We start from the raw sequence: 17,949 nt of genomic DNA, 5'->3' as shown, positions 1-17,949 counted from the left end.
TGATTTCTCATTAAACTGTACATATAGTAGTTTATTGCATGCCGTGTAAATATTAATGTTCATGGGAGTCATGAAAGCATTTCTACAAAAGAGAAACCCACATTTTTATTTTTTATTAAGTTTAGAAAATACACAACTCAGAAGGAAATTCTAAAGTATTATGATAAAGCTCTGAAGAACTAGTCATCCTCATCTGAGGGAGGCTGGTCAGTAGCTGCTTGGTGTTTCTGAATCTTAGCCATTAGCTCTGAGAGGAAAAAGAGAAATACAAGGCATAACTAATTACACCACAATAACACTCCAACATCAATAGTTATATTATCTATGCCAAAATGCGTTCCTTAAACTTTTCAGACCATGTTATCTCAATGAGTGAAATTATAGAATTTACATGACAGGGTTGTAAGGAACCCTAAAATCATTAATCTCAAAGTATGTTGTGTAGTCTGATGCAAACTATTTAAGGTTTGTTTGCAGATGATTACCTTTGGCAGGGTTGAATACTCCATTGGTCTGTTGGTTACAAATATAGCAGCGCTTAGACTTGCGGTAGTGCTGGAGAGCACAACTCTCACAGAAATAGTGCCGGCACCTAGAAAGATGAATGAGTTAACTCAGAAATAGAAATTATACTTTTACATTGACATTGTCAAACTGTGGCTGACATGCAAATATAATCTAAAACAATTGAGATATGATTTATACAGTGTGAAGTGTTAGCATAATTTGGATTTGTTCAATGGCAAGAGTGGGTAACAGCATTAGCAATTCAAACTGGTCATGGCTTAGAACAGCACAGCGTGTGCACAGGACTAACTTTGTAATAATAGGGTTCTTGAAAGTTTCTCTACAGATGAAACACTTGAAAGGCAGATCTTCATCATCGCTGCTCACTTCATAGTTCTCCTCATCTGGGATTTAAAGACAAAGCATCATGTTTCAGAATATGCAAGTGGAAATGTTTTGAATACATTGTATATCTGAAGAGGACTCACCATTGGCCCCGTATCTTCCCTCATCAAGCTCTCGCTCAATCTGCCAGCCATGCTTGTAGTCTGAGCGGTCATGCAGGAACTTGCAGCTGTCTGAGGATAAATAAAGACAATGTGAGTGCTCCTGATGGGTAATTTCTTGTTTGATTTGGCCTCTCTAAATGTTATGAGATAGTAATATTAAAGACTGGAAGAAAAGGGACAGAAACCTCATAAATATCCAACTTCAGAAATCTGGATGATTCGCTTAAAAGTATAAATTAAGTAAGAAGTAGAATGAACATTTAAAGTCATCATGAAATCAAAATTGACCCTAAATATTTTTTTTTATGCATGTTACTGATCTTATTATGAATGATTCATCCATGCATATAAGCTATTCTATAAAATAAAAATAGCTTGCTCTTCCGGTGAAATTACTGACTCTTCTCTGCTGACGTATGCAAGGCAGTGGGGATTTCTTTAAGACTGCAAGGGAAGCTCAGCTTCCCCTATAATGTCAAAAAAATAATGGTCAAATATGTACTATTGTGTAAACAATTTATTGACTAAAAATGCGTTAGAACACGTTCATCTTGAAGACGAGTTCGTTCAGAATCAGCTACATTACATATAGCAGGTCGGCTGACTCGATTTACTTCTCATACATTCCCGTAGCGTCAGTGCATTTCCCTGTTGAAGCCGAGCGTCCATTGACTTCAATGTGGCTGCTCTGAACAGTTTTTTTCAGTGCTCCGAAAATAGACGGTCATTGGATAAATGCTGCGATTATGTCCCGCCCACGGACGCTCAGCGTCTCTGGGGGTGAATGAGGAGTGGGCTGGCCGGACTCCGGGCTTCCGCGTGATGATTGGAGGATCTGTCGAAAGACTGCGTCTCCTTTTGATTGACAGCGAATCTGTACTATAAGAAGTCACTGAAGCTATTTCGCGCTCAGTCCCATCGCGGATTTCTCAAGTGTAGTCGAAAGACAAACTGCTGCAACCTATTTCTTTATATTTGTTTGGCGAAATTGCTAGTCAATTTGCATAATACATTTCACACAATTATACACCACATTCCTTGTTTCAGTTTTACCAAGTTTAATATATTTTGTTTTAGAGCGTTCGTTCATACAGTAGACTAGGCTAGCGTCGTACGTGTGAAACTGCGCACGATGGCAGACGGTGCTAATATTGTCGACCTGATTTTGGCGAAGCCATTTGAAAGTCTTCCTTACGAGGAAAAAATTAGAATTAAACAGCAGGGCAGATCAACACCTAAGATTGATTTAGTGCAAAAAATAGGGTAAATAAGTTTATAATGTAGGCCGAAAATGAGCTTCCCCTCTTTGAAAGACCAGCAGCCGCCACTGATGCAAGGGTAATTCAGTTTTAACTCCACCCCGTCAAAAGTCATATAAACAAAAGCAGCTAATGCAGAGATGAAAAGGCAAATTCATGGATGTGTTCAAAGACATTTCACACCTGAATTGCTGAGGTGATCACTACTAAAAACAAAGCGATTCTGATGCGTCAGGAGTTTATTAATATTTTTTAATGCAGATATCTTGGGATGTATAGCACGAATAAGTGTTTTCCCCCTTTATATTTAGTGTATTGTTGTTCAAAATGTTGTAATATCTTTACATTTTCAATGGCTATAGCCTCATAGTAAGCAAAGACCACGATGTGCTCCTGCAATTATGTTATCAGTTGATCATCAGTGTGTTGAGGTCACTGCTCAATTTCCCCAGTTACCGGCTCTGAAACAAGCACTGTGAAAGTGGTGTTTGTTTGTGTTGACTGTAAACTCACATTCAGATCTCCCTCCATCGTGGTGTGCAACGCCCACTTTTCACAATCCATTCAACCACCAATGGATAAAATCAAGTCACCACCCTACTGTTTTTTTTTTTTTTTGTCTTTTTTCGATAACCTATTTCACTTGGAAATACATCACAATACGGAAGTTGTCGCAACACAGTAGGACAAAAAGACAGCTTACTCCAAAATAAACAATTATATTGTAATTAACACCCTCATACCATTCTAAACCAGAATGAATTCCTTCTTTCTAGTGAAGAAACCAGCTGCTTTTTCCTACTCACCTCCAAACCCACAGAAACCAGTCTCTTTGTAGTCTTTACATATGTCAGGCTGATAATCCCATCGCACTGTGGCCCTGAGGTGCTCAGGCGCTCTGATTGGTCCTTTCCTATCACATACACAGAAAGACATGGTGGGTAATGGATCAAGTACAATCAGTTTCCACAAAAACAGACAGATTTAATCCCAGTAAACAAGCTCAGCTGCTTATTTGATGACCATAAATATTGACTCACCTAACCATACCAGAGGAGGCATTGCCCATGGTGGAATCTTTTGGTTTAATAAATTTGTGGTAGTTGTTGATGCCACGATAAATCTTGTCATCTTCTTTACCAGTTAGCTCCTACAAACAAAATATATGCATGCCAATGAATGTAGAGATCATACAGCACCTAATTTAGGACCCGTTTTAGGTACTTTTCCCCCAGGACTAGTACTTTTCATCGCTTTCACATCTAAGGAACTATACTGTAGTTCCTCTGAGCTGTTTTTGTAGGATTTTTAGCTCCTACTCTGGAGTAGGTACTTTGGGGGTGTATAGGGACTATGGGAGGTGCTGCAGCCTATGATGGGTCAAAAACCTACGGTGCACAAACATAGAGAAAGGAGGAGTTCACAGCCACCATTGTAAACAACTAGCTGCTAGCACGGTACTTAAGAGGATTGCGCAAATTTTACAATTCCCTTAACATAAATCAAATAAATCCAAAATATCCAAAGAGGATCACCTGTTTCATGTGTGTGCACGTGTTTGTATGTGTATGTAACTTTGTTTGTACTGTGTGACTAAAGAAATTAAAGTGATTTCTGGATCACTAAATCAAATTTTTCCTGGGATGACAGATATAATCAGATGTTTATCGAGAGTGGGTAACTGAACTCTATTGTACACTAAACCGTCATGAAAACTAGTTTATATGAGGTAAGTATTGTGTGCCTGTTATCGTGTGGTAACTTGCATCACGTAAAAGATCTGTTCGTCTTATCTCTCACTACGGCTGCATCAGCAGGGTGTTCCACACGCACAGCTCCCGTGCCTAGTTTAAACTGTAACCTGAAGACACAGACTGCATCTGAAGATGGGAAAATGCTGCCTTCGTGGACTGTATAAGGAGGTAGGATGAAATATGCTGCTTTTTAAACTGTTCAGAGACCAGTTTCCTTCAGAGTTCCTTTCATCCAAAAATGCTGTTGTTTAAACCATTAACGTTTTCAGACGTTCATGTAACTCAGATCTCTGCGTCCTCCGTCAGTGTTGTTGCTATTGAATTTCACGTTCTAACCACATCAGAAGAGAAATTGTCGATAATAGATGATGTCATTATGGTGGTAACTTTTGGCAATGCAAATGAAACATGGGAAAAGTCTCCTCAGGTGTTCCATTCCTTGTAAGATTCTCATCTAGAAAGTTACTAAAGGAAAAGTACCAGGACTGTAGGTGGGAAAGGGCCCAACTCAGAGGTTTTCTCTACTTAAACTAGTCTGTACACTGTTTTTTTTTTTTTTTGCAACCATTATATAAATACTACATGTGTTTGACTTCATGCAGTGCTGCAGACCCATCAGCACTGGACTTGAAGCAGTACATGTCAGTTAGAAATTTTTCTCAAGGTATGCCATCAAAGTACCGCAAGAGCAATTCGAGAGCAGTGGGCTGGTGCAGCCTCTGCAGTTGCTCCAGAAGAGCTGCACAAGCTCTGAATGAGGACAATTGGCTAGACTCGCAACGTGAAAAGAGTTACACGTGTTTCATGGGTTGCTTTCGCAATTGCATGTTTTACATACTACTCTTACTACTACTGTTATGTCCGTCTATAGCAGAAATAATAGTGTGGTATTATGACATTACCATGGTGTTTAGTCTGACACCTCCAGTACTGCGAAAACTCTCAACTCTGTGTTTTTATAACAGTACATTGTTTATATCATGTTATATTATATTTGTCATTAAAAACACTTAAAATGATTACATATACTGACTCCTTTATTGGTATTAAAATAATATCTGCTTTTATTGTACTTTCTTCTTGCACACCAAACAGGCAGTGTATTAAGCAGCACATAAACCTTTCAAATGAATGTTTCTGATTATTTTGTGTAAAATTTAAGCATCTGCCTATCTGAATCACATTTCGTGTGCAGCCATTGCTTGATCTTCTGAGACTGGTGTAGGTTCAGCAGACAATGGACCAAAGTGTCCAGCTTGGCTGCTCTCTTTTCAACTGCTCCCCGGACTGCAAATGGCAAATCTCACGAATCGGCATAACGTTACTGAGCCTAGACTTGACCAATTGAAGCAACCCCAGATCATAACGCTGCCTCCAGTGGCTTGTAGATTGGGTACTATGCATAACGGGTGCATCATTTCATGTGCTTCCTTTATTACCCTGAAGCCCATAACTTTGGAATAGAGTAAATCTGGACCGCATGACTTTTTTCCATTGCTCCACAGTGAAATCTTTATGCTCCCTAGCAAATTGAAGTAGTTTTTTCCGATTAACCTCACTAAAAAAGCAGTGATCGACTGATATGTTTTTTTTTTAACCGATGCAATATCCAGAGTGCAGGGTGGCTGATAGGCATATAAAATGCTGATAAATCACACTATTTAATATAGTAAATAACAAACATAAAATTGCAAAAAATATGAATAAACTCTTATTTAGCATTTATTAACAAGAGGATTTCTTGTGGCCAAACAGCTGTTTAGTCCCAATCCTGCAAGTTCTTGTCACATCGTGTGTGTGAAAACGCTCTTATTTTCACTATTAAACATAGCTGTGAGTTCTACTGTCGAATTTTTACAATGTGACTTCAAGCGTTTCAGTGATCTCTGATTGTTTTTCTGAAGCTGACGTTCACCACTATCCTTTCAGGTTGTAATAATGCATTTGATAGTTCTTAACCAAATTCCAGTGATTTAAGCAATATCCTTAGTTGTTTTCTTTGCTTGCCCCTTCTGAAACACGGTAGCATCTTTTTCACGACCACGGAATACGCCTGCCGACATGGTTGTTTAAGAAATGAGAAGCTACACACTACATCAGTTAGAGTTAAAAGAACTGTTGCCAGCTGAAACATATTAATCACTGCAATAATGATCCAATCATAGGCTCTTAAGTATCTGCTTATTTAAATCCCAACAGCGACTTTTTCTATGTTATATCTTTGTGCCGGCAGTTAAATTATCCCTCCTCTCACCTCCTGAATCTTCTGGCTGCGCTCAAAGATGGCCTGAGCATCTTTGTCCCTCTCTGTGTCCAACTCATAAACAGCAGTTGCTCCCATATCATCTGGTCCCTCTGGTTTCTGCAACACACAATATACTGAATTACAACTGGCCTAAGGTCCAAACTTTCACAAGTAGAAATGTAACGGAAAGCATTACATCATAATGAATAATAATAAGTAAATTAAAGTTCTTAATGTAGGGTCAGAAATCAATCAACCAGATAATTACAAGCAAATGAGACTGCAACACTGTGATAATTATCCTGGAACATCTAGACTTACAGCTGACCGAGTAGACTTGTAAGCCACAGTAACACTCTTGTCCCCTTTGTCCTCTTCACTTTCACTTGATGTGACTGCTTCATTTTCGACTTTCTTTGTCTAGATGATAAAACAAATAGGATTCATAGGAACAAAGTGTCTGTGTTGATCAGTTAAGGCAGGAAGTTCATATTGAAGCTCAAACTACCGCTACACTTCAATGTCTGAGAAAAGCATTTCATAATACAGTAAAGTAATAAAGTAAACAACAGGTTTGTAAACACAAATATTTTTTAAACACTTGCTACATACTTTTTGAATCATGGGGTTCGCAATATTAGATTTCTTCTTTCTGACCACAGCACTGCCATCCTCGTCGCTACTTTTGTCTGACAAAACACGCAATAAGTGATTAAATATAGTTTAATAATATATAATTCATAACAATGAAATGTTTTAATATGAGTTGTCTGTCGTGTGGTATGCAGTGTTTAACATGCACCAGAGTGAAAGGTAAAACACAAAACTGCTCAGTGAAAGCATGCATTACTGTTTAGCGAGAAGAAGAAAAAACAAGCACAAAGTACCTTTATCACTATCACTAGCATTTCTTTTCCGAGCGGAAAATTTCTTGGTTGATTTCTTAAAAATAAACTTGCAGGTTGTTTTAGGCTCTTCGGGCTCCGCCATCTTTAACTCCGTATGAAAAAATAGAGAGTACTGAAAAGAAACAGATCATGTACATTTTCGTTATAGCGCCCCCTGTTGATTGAGGGTTATTAGTATATTAGTATTAGGAATGAGGCCAGACCACTGATCTATATATATATATTTCATAATTAAATATATATAGGGAGAGTAAATTATGATATAATTTTCATTTTTGGGTGAACTATCCCTTTAATTTAGACAACACAGTCATGCACCAGACTTGAGCACCAGAGTCACAGATGCAGTAGTCCTCTGGGTATGCCCATATGAATGTTATTGTACTCTAACAATGATGACAAATTGGGTTACACCAACAAAAGCTATTTTTAGAGTTAGATTAAGTAGAAATGTATTTTAAGTAATAAATAGAATGTGCTTCAGTCAACAGAAAACAGATAATTTAATGGCCAAACACATTTATGTAGCCTATAGTGTATGCACATTAATTTATTTTCTCAAGGTCATCAATTAACAAATGTAGGTTTAGGCTTTATGACTAATCTTCTTTGTACACTTGCTGGCTTTTTTATATATATATTTTGATACGTTTGGGCTTCTGATTCGGGAAAACTGTTCAGCAGGCTTGTTGGAAATGAAATCAGATCCAAATGGCATACATTCCCATATTTTTACCACAGGCCTGAAACAGTTAAATAGCATGGGTTTTATGTATAACCACAATTTACCAATCTTACCATATACATGTACTGGAAAAAAAATAGATACATGTATTACATTGATCATTACATAATTAACATATATTATGCTTTCATATCCGAGACACTTCTATTTAGTGAGAGCCTTTATTTGGTAAGAATTAACCACACCTCTATCGTGAAGTGCCTCTAAACGAGTAAAAGTGTCGTAAAATACTACTGTGGTTTCGGCCTCGCGCCATTTTAAGAAAAGAACGATTCGTTGTGCGTGTGGAGAATACACGTTGGGTGTTGTGTGGACCAAGATACACACAACTATTACGATATAAAAAAAATTCATGCACGAAGATTTCCACAGACACACACAGAGAGGTTTGGGTGCTAATCTGAGGTTTCGTGAGACCTGAATGCGAATCTGAGGTAATTTAGCACACGAGGCCGTGCAGCAGCGCATTGAACAGTTGGCGATTTCTGAGCAAATGTACTGCTGGTCCTATTTAGGGTTGAGCTTTGGTTTATACGCATGTTAGAGTGCTTATCTTATTTGTGTGTTATGTTTCGAATCGTTTGCGTAAGATAATGTATAATGTTGATAAGTCAGACTGTTCAATGCAATGTTAATGTCGAGTGATTTTTGTTTGCACTCAGCTAGCCGCATTAGCTAGCATTGCTAACTGAACTTCCCAAGAACTCGTTTAAAACTTTTTTTTTAACACTATGTTTTGACTAGGTTTTCTTAATCCGGAAGTAGCTGGAATCTATTAATCTTTTACCCATCAAAACTGTATATATCCGTAATTTTTTATTTTTTTTTACCTTGATTGTGAATTAATGCGATTTTATTTTTCTCATAGGTGAACAATGACTCAGTTTCTCCCCCCAAACCTGTTGGCATTGTTTGCTCCGCGGGATCCTATACCGTTCCTGCCCCAACTTGAGAAGCTTCCCCATGAGAAACACCACAATCAGCCGTACTGCGGAATTGCCCCTTTCATTCGGCATTTTGAGGTGCTTAAATCAACAAAAAATTATTGATCTAAATTTATTTAATTTTAGACAATCAATACAGATTGCAAATCAAGTGTTGGGGTCAGTTGGTTGTTACATTATGTAAGTTCAATAAAGATTAAGATAATTTTATTAATGAAGAGTTAATAATAGTGTTATGTTGGGTTGTTAATGATGATTTTGTTGTTACTCACTGTTGATCAGGACCCCAGAGATGCTCCACCACCTACAAGAGCAGAGACACGGGATGAGAGGTTGGAAAGGAAGGTGAGTCATGATTTAATTGAGTTTCTGTGGGATGGATTACTCTTGTTTTATCAGGGTGATTTGCTTTTAGAATGCTGTCAGATTTATTTTTGGTGGGTTCAGTGGGAGTTGTTTGCTCAAGGTGGCAAAACATATCTGCTTTGAAATGATAAAATATGGAAGCGTGGTTTTATGAGTATAATATAATGCTGGATCTTAACACTTGAAAGACAAAACTATTAAATCCATGTGCTATAATTTTTTTTCTTCTCAGTATTATTATTTGTCCTTGCTGTGGTTAGTAAAGTGAAATTGTGTAAAGTTCCAGGAAAATGAAAACCAGTGTGGTAACATAGGTCACTCTAATTTGAATTCCAGAGAAGAGAGAAAATGGAAAGGAGGCAAGTAGTGGTGGAAGCAGAGTTAAAGCAATGTAAGTATCAGAAACCACTAACATTTTAACTGCAAGATGATTATTTAACCTTATTTGACCCAGTATTTTATATTTACAGGGGACCCACACAACGATCCTAATGCTCAGGGAGATGCATTTAAGACCTTGTTTGTGGCTCGTGTTGTAAGTATTTTTGTAGTGTTGTGTGTATTTGGCCACTAACGAGAGCTGAAATATTGGAGGTCCAACCTAAATCTCATGCAAGTCTTTTTTCCATTTGTTCAGAATTACGACACCACAGAATCCAAGCTGCGTCGTGAGTTTGAAGTCTATGGTCCTATCAAGAGAGTAAGTTGTGCTGAATATAAGGGCTGTGCAATATGGACCAAGAAAATCATACACTATATATTGTGAATTGGCAAATGTTTTACCCTATTCATACAAATAAAAAAAAATAATTCAGGAAGGAATCTTTTTTGCGTAAATTATAGATGATTGTGTCAGTTATTTCTTTTTGCTTCTCTATATTACCTTCCTGGTTTCTGTTGTGTTCTCTTTTTACACATTGCTTTCTGATTAGCAAGATTTTTATTAAGTATTGAATATATTATAAGTATAGAAAATATTGTACATTTATTGCAAAATATCCTGATATGTACAAATAGATGAGCAGTTTAAAGACTGACTTTTCGTTTCGTTCATGGTGCATCATGGAAGTGGGTGGTCGCTCAGTCTCATTTCGCATGGTGTTTTGGAAGCGGTTATTATTATTTGTGAAGCTTCCTCTATTGGACCATGGGTAGAGTAGTTGTTCACCAGGAATTCCACAATCAAAAAATTTTAACCGTGAAGTTGAAATAATACAGACTGGTGGCTTGAACAGAAGCATATACCATTGACAAACAACCTCGTAGCTCATGGTAGGTTAGTCTTTAAAGGTTTATAAGGTGTTGTTGAAAATATGAAAAAAAATGAATGGGATTTTTGAATGGGAGCTTGCTGCAGTTTAGAAATTGCACTTGCTCATATCGTGATTTGATTGTGCAGCCCTAAAGAAATGTTTTCTCACAATTCACTGATCACATTCTTATACTTGTACTTTTCTGCATTTATTAGATCTACATCGTGTACAACAAGAAAACTGGAAAACCAAGAGGCTATGCATTTATAGAGTACGAACACGAGAGAGACATGCATTGTGAGTAACCAAGATTTCTCATTCTTATTTAAACCCCTTTTAAAATGTAATCGAATCACTCAAATCAAGGTTTAGAAAAGCTACTCATTTAACTAACAGAGGATTCCATCTTTACCTCCAATATAAACTTTTATTTTTTTTTTTTGAGCAGTAGTGGTTTATGAAAGTGACTTTGGACATAGTCCATTCATTTGTTTAGTTTTTCCCCCTTCGATGATCCCTAATTGAACATGGTGCCCATTAAATAGTGATATACTGAACACTATAGGCTTAATGAGAATATGTAATGTTCTGTACAAATAAAGTACTTCATTTGTGCTTGTGTGACAGCCCGTGTCAACCCTATCATGTCTGTGTTTTTATAGTTTATTCTGTTTCTCCCCCACGTGTGTGTGTGTGTGTGTGTGTTATGCCTGGTATGAGTGTGTTGGTGCAGCACATGTGTAAAGAAGGTGGGGGGCATGTGGATTGTGGCTGTGCGTTAGCCAACATACATTCTGATGAATGTTGCCACACTATGGCATCTCTGTAATGTTTAGGCAGTGTGACATACTGTAGCAGAGTGTTTCCGGCTGGAGCGGCGATGGTAAGCTAAAGACTAAAGCCCTCTGTAGTGAAAAGGTGACCCATTTACTATACACCTGTTTATGTCTAGAGCACAAACAGCAAAGGATTATACTTCAGTTCGACAGGGGCTATCATGACTGAAGTGTTGCGGAGCGAGTCAATGCAAAATATTAATTGTGTGTTGTTCTCATTGCTACTGCAGCCGCCTATCTCTGATGGCTATTGGCCAGAGCTGGCTTGCAGATCATGATGGTTTTGATACATCTACACCCTACTACCACAGCTCAGTATATGGTTGGTATGATGGGTTTGTATGATGGGTAAGATTTCTTTACACCCTCATCTAATTTTAGGTTGATAGGTGTACAATCTTAAAACCAAAACGCTTTTCATCTGCCTCATTTTGGGGCTAAATATAGAGCTGCCGGTTTTCATTAAATGTGGCTTGGGCCTGTTTAAGTGAGTGTGAGCCCGTTAGCAATCTCTTATTAAAACCATAGGGCTGGGTGATAAAGATTTAATACATTGCTTGAAACACGATAAGCACAAGCCATTTTCTAAATTCAAATTGTACTTTAAACGAATAAAGCAACAAAGTGATCAAATAAATCTTATTTAACCAGCTCCCCAATTCCAAACGGATCTCCAACGGCTCCATTTGCCTCACGGAATCCGCAATGCATACCAACCATGAAGAAATAAAGCGATTTTTAAACTCTCAGCACCTCCAGAGAAGATCAGAAATCATTTTCACCATTCTCAGACATTATTCTTGCAAGCAGTTTTCAGATGAATGAAACAGAGAAAAAGAGCTTTACATGCGCTTGTTCCACGAGACAGGCTTGTGTTGCAGGACTCTGAACAAACAGCGAATCAAACACATGCATTGACTGCTTTTGTCTGATCTTAAAAATATAATTGAGTGTTTTTCTTCAAATTCATTCTAAATTTTGGGTATATGACCAAAATTACCCACACGTGACATACATTTGGATGAGGAACTTGCTAACTGCAATCAATCTCGTCGCATTAGGCGGGTACAAGTTTCACACCCTGGCCAATGTTTAATATATTTGGCAACTTCCCAGATCCATGGTTTTGCCATTTCCCGACATTGTCGATCATCTGTTTGCAATCGGCATCGGGTTCTTTGTAAGATGTCATCGATATCCCATTACATCATCCTATCGCCCAGCCCTACATAGTAAAAGTACTAATGCGGTTGTACTCTGCAAGATTCAGACTTGACTTGGAGTGCAAGGTGCATGTTTCTAAAAAGTATGGCTGTGTTATCAATGGTTGTACAGAGAAGAGAACTTCTGAAAAAAACCGTTGGAAGCATTGCAGCCCATGTTGCACACAATCATCCAAATTTGCTATGGTAAATTTGAATGTGGCCTTGCGTGTCATTTATTGAGTTTTATTGGACTAAATTCGTTTTTTACTAAAATTTTTGTAGAATGTGTAAAACATTGCACAGGGATGGTATTTGCAATGCTTATGTAATTTTGTTCAAGAATTAAGGCTCTCTGGAACACACTGTTCTGATTGGTCAATCATACTATCGTGTGATATTTCTGAATAATGACTGCACAATCAGGGATTCAGTGATTTCACTGGTCATCCAAGTATTGTGAGTCATATTTCCTACTACTTGTGACACTGGTCTTCAAGCAATATATGCTATTTAAACACCTTAAAGAAACAGCAGGTGGATTTCAGCTATTTCTGGGGAATTTGTGGTCTCTTTTCGCGTAAGTTCAACTCAGTATTTCATCTCCATTTATTTATTGGCCAACTAGATTTGGCATAATCTACAGTCAACTTGTCATTTTTGCAAAATGACTAGTTAACTGTAAATGATCCCATATGTATTAGCTAATACAGTTTACACCCGTTTAACCATTTAGGCTATGTGTTCTAAAATGTGGCTAATTGACTTAAATAGAAAAGGTTAACCAAAGGCACTGGCTAATGAAAAATACTGCGTAGAATTCTCATTTAAAGTTCTTGTTGCCAAGGATTTACCTGTACACCCTCAACAGTTATTTTCAGCCTAATGGTGCATTCACATGCAATGCGAAGCAAGCGTTTCGCGCAGCATGATTTCATACAAGTCAATGCAAAGATTCAAATAGGCGCGAATTCGCGCCAGGCGGTGCAAATGAAACTAATGAATATATTTGTATGACTCGAAACACGTGAAATTGCTTCATTCACGCAAGTTGACATTTTTCTCAAGACATCGCTTGGAGAAAAGTGAGCGAGGAAGTTTGACTACCTGGTAAGTTCTGAAAATATACGCGTCTACTTGAGCTATAAACTTCCAGCTATTGTTTGTACTTTTCTATGAACCAAGTTGTAGAAGCTCCTGTCCTTTTCCGGAATAGAAGGGGGGAATACTCATTGGTTCCCATTACTTGCACAAAAGTGAGTAAACACAAATGTATAATCCAGAGGCCAAACTCACGCGAGCAGTATGAGTAGAAAAATTTCTTCGCATTGCATGTGAACGTTTAAGAGTTCCACAGGCACTTGATCTGCAGTTGTAGTAATCTTTCTACTTTACCAACTTTAGATAACAGAAATGTAACTACATGGAAGAGGAGCTGTATGGAGAGAAACATTTCCATGTTCCACAGAACCATAATTTAGTTCCTTCTCACAAAACTTGCTATTTGCGTCCTGTTAAAGGCCCATTACAATTATTTGTAAAGCACCAAAGTGACAAAATGGACAACCAGTATAACAAGTTTTAATAATTAATATTAAGGGCTGGGGTTAAACCCTTCAATTTAATGACAGATTTTTGTTTAATCAATCAATGTGGCAGATCTTCATCAAAGGGTCTATAGAAAGACCCTGTAGTATTGTAGCAGTGAAAGTGGAATGAATATGGTGAAACTGAACCGAGGGATTTTGTTCTTGTGTAGAGGGTGATTGGTAAGGCCCTCTATGATTTGGTTGTTGAGGGTTGTGGTAAGGCCCTCTGTTAAAAGACAGAAGTTGAATAAAAATGAGGGTGAATGGTAAGGCCCTCTTGTTGTATGGGTATGCTGAGGGTGGTTGGTAAGCCCCTCTAGTTGCATATGGTAGTCTGAGGGTTGTTGGTAAGGCCCTCTAGTTGAAAATTTCAGGACAGGTGTGTGAATGGATTTGAGGGTTTGATGGTAAGGCCCTCATAATAGGTTTCAACTTCATCGACAGTGCAGACCAGAGTAGCTTCGTGGATTTCATCATGTCCCTTGTTGAAGGTTTGGATCACTTGATTCAAGGTTGTCCTATTTATTTTTTTATATAATATATATTATATATACACACACACACACATTGATTCGAGGCAGCTGGAATCGCCATGCTTTTCCGTGGGGTTTTCCATCAAGGAAGTCCATCCTTGGCCAGGTATTATGGTAAGGTGGCATTTTCATGTGAAATGTTAAGACTGAGATGAGGATTAAATGTGTATGGGTTAGAGTAAGTAGCATTGGTGATAATGTAGTGCGTTCGTGTACTTAAAGCGAATACTCAATTTTTTACTACAACAGTCGAAGCTATTGTTTCTTGTTTATGGTATATTTGTGTGTGTGTGTGTGTGTGTGTGAATGGACCTCAGTGATTTTATACTTGTAGAAATTCTGTGAGTATAACTGAGAGGGGCTTTGGAGAATGGCTTTTACCTGGTCTGTATTCACCAAGTGCCCTTATTCTTTTCTATCAAGGTTTTAGTATAAAATTATTTTAACACTCAATTTTTATGTGGATCACCCTTACAGTTTGGAGAGAAATTTAGTGGTACGAGGAGTTGTAACTATACTAGTTACATATAACATTTATTATTTCTCACTTTTTGGTGAACCACTTTAGTCCACTTAGGAGTGCCTGTATTCATTTTTATTTTCTTAATAGTACTGAGTATAACACATATTTGCTTTCTGCTGGCCTGGAAGAGCCTGAAAAGTTAAGGATGCACAAAGTCAATGCTGTCCTTGACTAGTTAAATTGGCCCCATTGAAGTTTATTGTTTGAACTGTGATGTAGTCTATTTAGAATTTAGTTTTATTGTAATAGGTGAAATTCCATATGAACAGGCTATGTACATTTGACTTGGTCACTTTTGGAAAAGAAATTTAAGTCATGAGATAGGACTTGTGCTTCAAACTCCTGCAATGGCTGCAATCTGGCCAAGGTGGGCTGTCATTTTAAAGGGATAAGTATACTGAATGGCAATTATAGTGCAACTCAATCCAAGAGGAAAATATTTGGAATAATGTAGTTTAAATACTGATAAGAACATTGTTGTTTATCTCAGTCCTGGTGTCAAATCCATTCTGAGGTAAGAGTGTGGCTGCAAATGGTTTCAAGTGAATTGGTTTGAGTGAAGTTCACCCAAATTCAAGGTATGTAACAGGAAATACTGTTGTGTGTTTCTATTTCTAATTGTCTATCTTTTCTCTTTATTCTCCTTCATCCCTTTCTCTGCCTTTCTATTGCTCATCTATCAACTCCTGTCCTCTAGCTTCCTACAAGCATGCAGATGGAAAAAAGATTGATGGACGTCGAGTACTTGTTGATGTTGAAAGAGGACGAACAGTCAAAGGATGGCAGCCTCGTAGGCTTGGTAAGAATTATTATTTTTTTTCCCCTAGGTTAACAAGATGACAATATCGGTGAAGTAATTAATAAAATGGAAGGCTAAATACTTAATGTCAGACTCTTTTTAATATTTATTTTGCTGTCCAGGTGGAGGTCTTGGTGGTACAAGGAGGGGTGGGGCAGATGTTAACATCAAGCACTCTGGCAGAGATGATGCCTCCCGATATGATGACCGACCAATTGGAGGGTAAGTTTGGGATGTTGGGCTTTTTAAGGCCGTTGCATTTATTCTTCTAATCACAACTTGACCACTTTTGCCTTACAGTGACCGGGATCGTGGTGAGCGCAGGGAACGCAGTCGTGACCGTGACAAGGAACGCGGAGAGCGTCGGCGCTCTCGTTCCCGAGAAAGGCGAAGACGCACCAGGTCTCGTGAGCGTGAAAGGGCCATTGGTGCTCCAGTGGAGGAGATTCCAGGCAGCAGTCGACGGCGAGACAGGGAAAGAGAGCGGGGGGGTGGTGCTGCTACTGGTGCTGGTTCTGCTGCTGCTGCTGCTGGAGGTGGCAGCAGAGAAAGAAGTAGAGACCGAGATAGAGAGAGAGACCGCAAGAGGAGAAGCAGAAGCAGAGACCGAAAGAGAGACCGGGAAAGAGGGAAGGGTGCAGATGGTGGTGAAGAGGGCATGGGCGGGCTAGCTGATGGGATGATACCAGAAGGAGAAAGAGTTATAGAGGAGTCCTTGGGTGGTGAACGGGGAGAGGATGGAGGACCAGAAGGAGAAGAGAGAGTGAGGGAGAGAGACAAAGAGAGGGACAAAGATCGGGACAGGAAGCGAAGTCACCGAGATAAGGACAGGGATAGGGATAGGGATCGTGACAGAAGACGAGACCGGGATAGAGATCGTGAACATAAGCGTGACCGGGGTGATAGGGACCGTGGAGACCGTAGGGAAGACAGACATGTATCCTCCTCAGGCGATCAGGAAGGTATGGGTAATGGAGGTGAAGAGGGTGAAGAGCCAGTGCCACCAAAATCAGAAGAAGGCTCACAGGATGGGATGATGATGATGGATCAGGATTCCATGCAGTCAGGAGAGGGCTATGCCTCCAATGAAAATGGTTACAGGATGGAGGCCCAGGGGGATGAGTTCTGAAAGTGCCAGAGGTTGTGAATCATCCAAGGTCATCCAGTTGTAATGTTTATTTGATTCACAAACATTGTCCCCCCTCACCCATTATTTAATCCATCCACCCTTGCTTGCACCATTTCCACATAGGTGTGTGAGTATTATACTGTACTACAAACAACTATCACTGAGGGAGCTTGGTGTGTCTGGTAAGAAGTGTCCTTTTTGTTAAAACAACATTACTTTGCTGAACTGTGACATTTTTTCTTTGAACTATTCAATTTTGGTTAGGATTTGTTTTCATAAATCACTAAATAACTTTGCCTTATGACTCATTTGAATTCCCTGTCTAAAATAAACTTTGTATCAAGTAACCATAATGCAGGGAAATTTTGCATTTGAGGCATTCTGCATTTTACAACAGTGTAGCCTATTCAATGGGTGATTGGTAGTTGTCTTTTATTACCATTAAATCAAAGCTGTTTAATTGTTGACTACAAGAGTAGTTTATTGGTAGTTTAAATGCAATCTGAACGGTGTTCCGTTTTGTTGGTAATTTTTCCCCCCTATTGCTGTGCAACTGCACATTTCTTTGTCATGTGTATTTTGTTTTATATTTGGTCCAGTCTGTGGATCTCTTGCAAACCGAGCAGTGATCCTAATTTTAGGGGTATGTTTAATGTGTGGTTTTAAAAATGCAAACCACACTTAAGGACGAAAGTGAGGTTTAAAGTAGGAATGTTTGTCATTGGTTCACACACATTGCTCTTTTTTTTTTTTTTTTTTTTTAAAAAAAGCATATTCCTCTGGTCGTATTTGTTCTGCTTTTCATTCTTTAATAAATATTTTTTTATTGCCAAAAGAAAAAGTGTAAT

The 17,949-nt window shown here is 38.5% G+C and overlaps 2 protein-coding genes across 2 annotated transcripts; one reads left to right on the top strand and one right to left on the bottom strand.

Annotated features, from left to right (window-relative positions):
• Positions 1-9: 9 nt before the first annotated feature.
• Positions 10-9,194, bottom strand: rnf113a (ring finger protein 113A). Its single transcript, XM_052138758.1, has 11 exons — positions 9,144-9,194; positions 7,162-7,294; positions 6,887-6,963; positions 6,596-6,694; positions 6,284-6,391; positions 3,316-3,425; positions 3,082-3,188; positions 996-1,085; positions 818-911; positions 486-592; positions 10-247 (listed from the first exon to the last, which is right to left on the bottom strand). The coding sequence occupies exons 2-11, from the start codon at positions 7,262-7,264 to the stop codon at positions 180-182; spliced, it is 963 nt and encodes a 320-aa protein (XP_051994718.1). The 5' UTR covers positions 7,265-7,294; positions 9,144-9,194; the 3' UTR covers positions 10-179.
• On the top strand, positions 8,184-17,930 carry LOC127652553 (U1 small nuclear ribonucleoprotein 70 kDa-like). The gene is made up of 10 exons (XM_052138747.1): positions 8,184-8,361; positions 8,796-8,949; positions 9,154-9,216; positions 9,574-9,628; positions 9,708-9,772; positions 9,875-9,937; positions 10,706-10,787; positions 15,871-15,972; positions 16,095-16,194; positions 16,273-17,930. The coding sequence occupies exons 2-10, from the start codon at positions 8,803-8,805 to the stop codon at positions 17,099-17,101; spliced, it is 1,506 nt and encodes a 501-aa protein (XP_051994707.1). The 5' UTR covers positions 8,184-8,361; positions 8,796-8,802; the 3' UTR covers positions 17,102-17,930.
• The last annotated feature ends 19 nt before the right edge of the window (positions 17,931-17,949 follow it).

This window comes from Xyrauchen texanus, chromosome 12 (assembly GCF_025860055.1).
Source record: "Xyrauchen texanus isolate HMW12.3.18 chromosome 12, RBS_HiC_50CHRs, whole genome shotgun sequence".
NCBI classification, from domain to species: Eukaryota; Metazoa; Chordata; class Actinopteri; order Cypriniformes; family Catostomidae; genus Xyrauchen; species Xyrauchen texanus.
Note: the sequence above shows the minus strand (reverse complement) of the source record. Positions and strands in the feature narration are given on the sequence as shown.

What these genes read in the sequence shown, in the direction of transcription:
- LOC127652553 (XM_052138747.1), top strand. Translation starts at nt 8,803, where the DNA reads ATGACTCAGTTTCTCCCCCCAAACCTGTTGGCATTGTTTGCTCCGCGG. An exon ending in CTTTCATTCGGCATTTTGAG is followed by an intron (nt 8,950 to 9,153) that starts GTGCTTAAATCA and finishes ACTGTTGATCAG; the next exon opens with GACCCCAGAGATGCTCCACC. An exon ending in TCTATGGTCCTATCAAGAGA is followed by an intron (nt 9,938 to 10,705) that starts GTAAGTTGTGCT and finishes TGCATTTATTAG; the next exon opens with ATCTACATCGTGTACAACAA.
- rnf113a (XM_052138758.1), bottom strand. Translation starts at nt 7,264, where the DNA reads ATGGCGGAGCCCGAAGAGCCTAAAACAACCTGCAAGTTTATTTTTAAG. An exon ending in CGAACCCCATGATTCAAAAA is followed by an intron (nt 6,695 to 6,886) that starts GTATGTAGCAAG and finishes TTTATCATCTAG; the next exon opens with ACAAAGAAAGTCGAAAATGA. An exon ending in AGTATTCAACCCTGCCAAAG is followed by an intron (nt 248 to 485) that starts GTAATCATCTGC and finishes TTTTCCTCTCAG; the next exon opens with AGCTAATGGCTAAGATTCAG.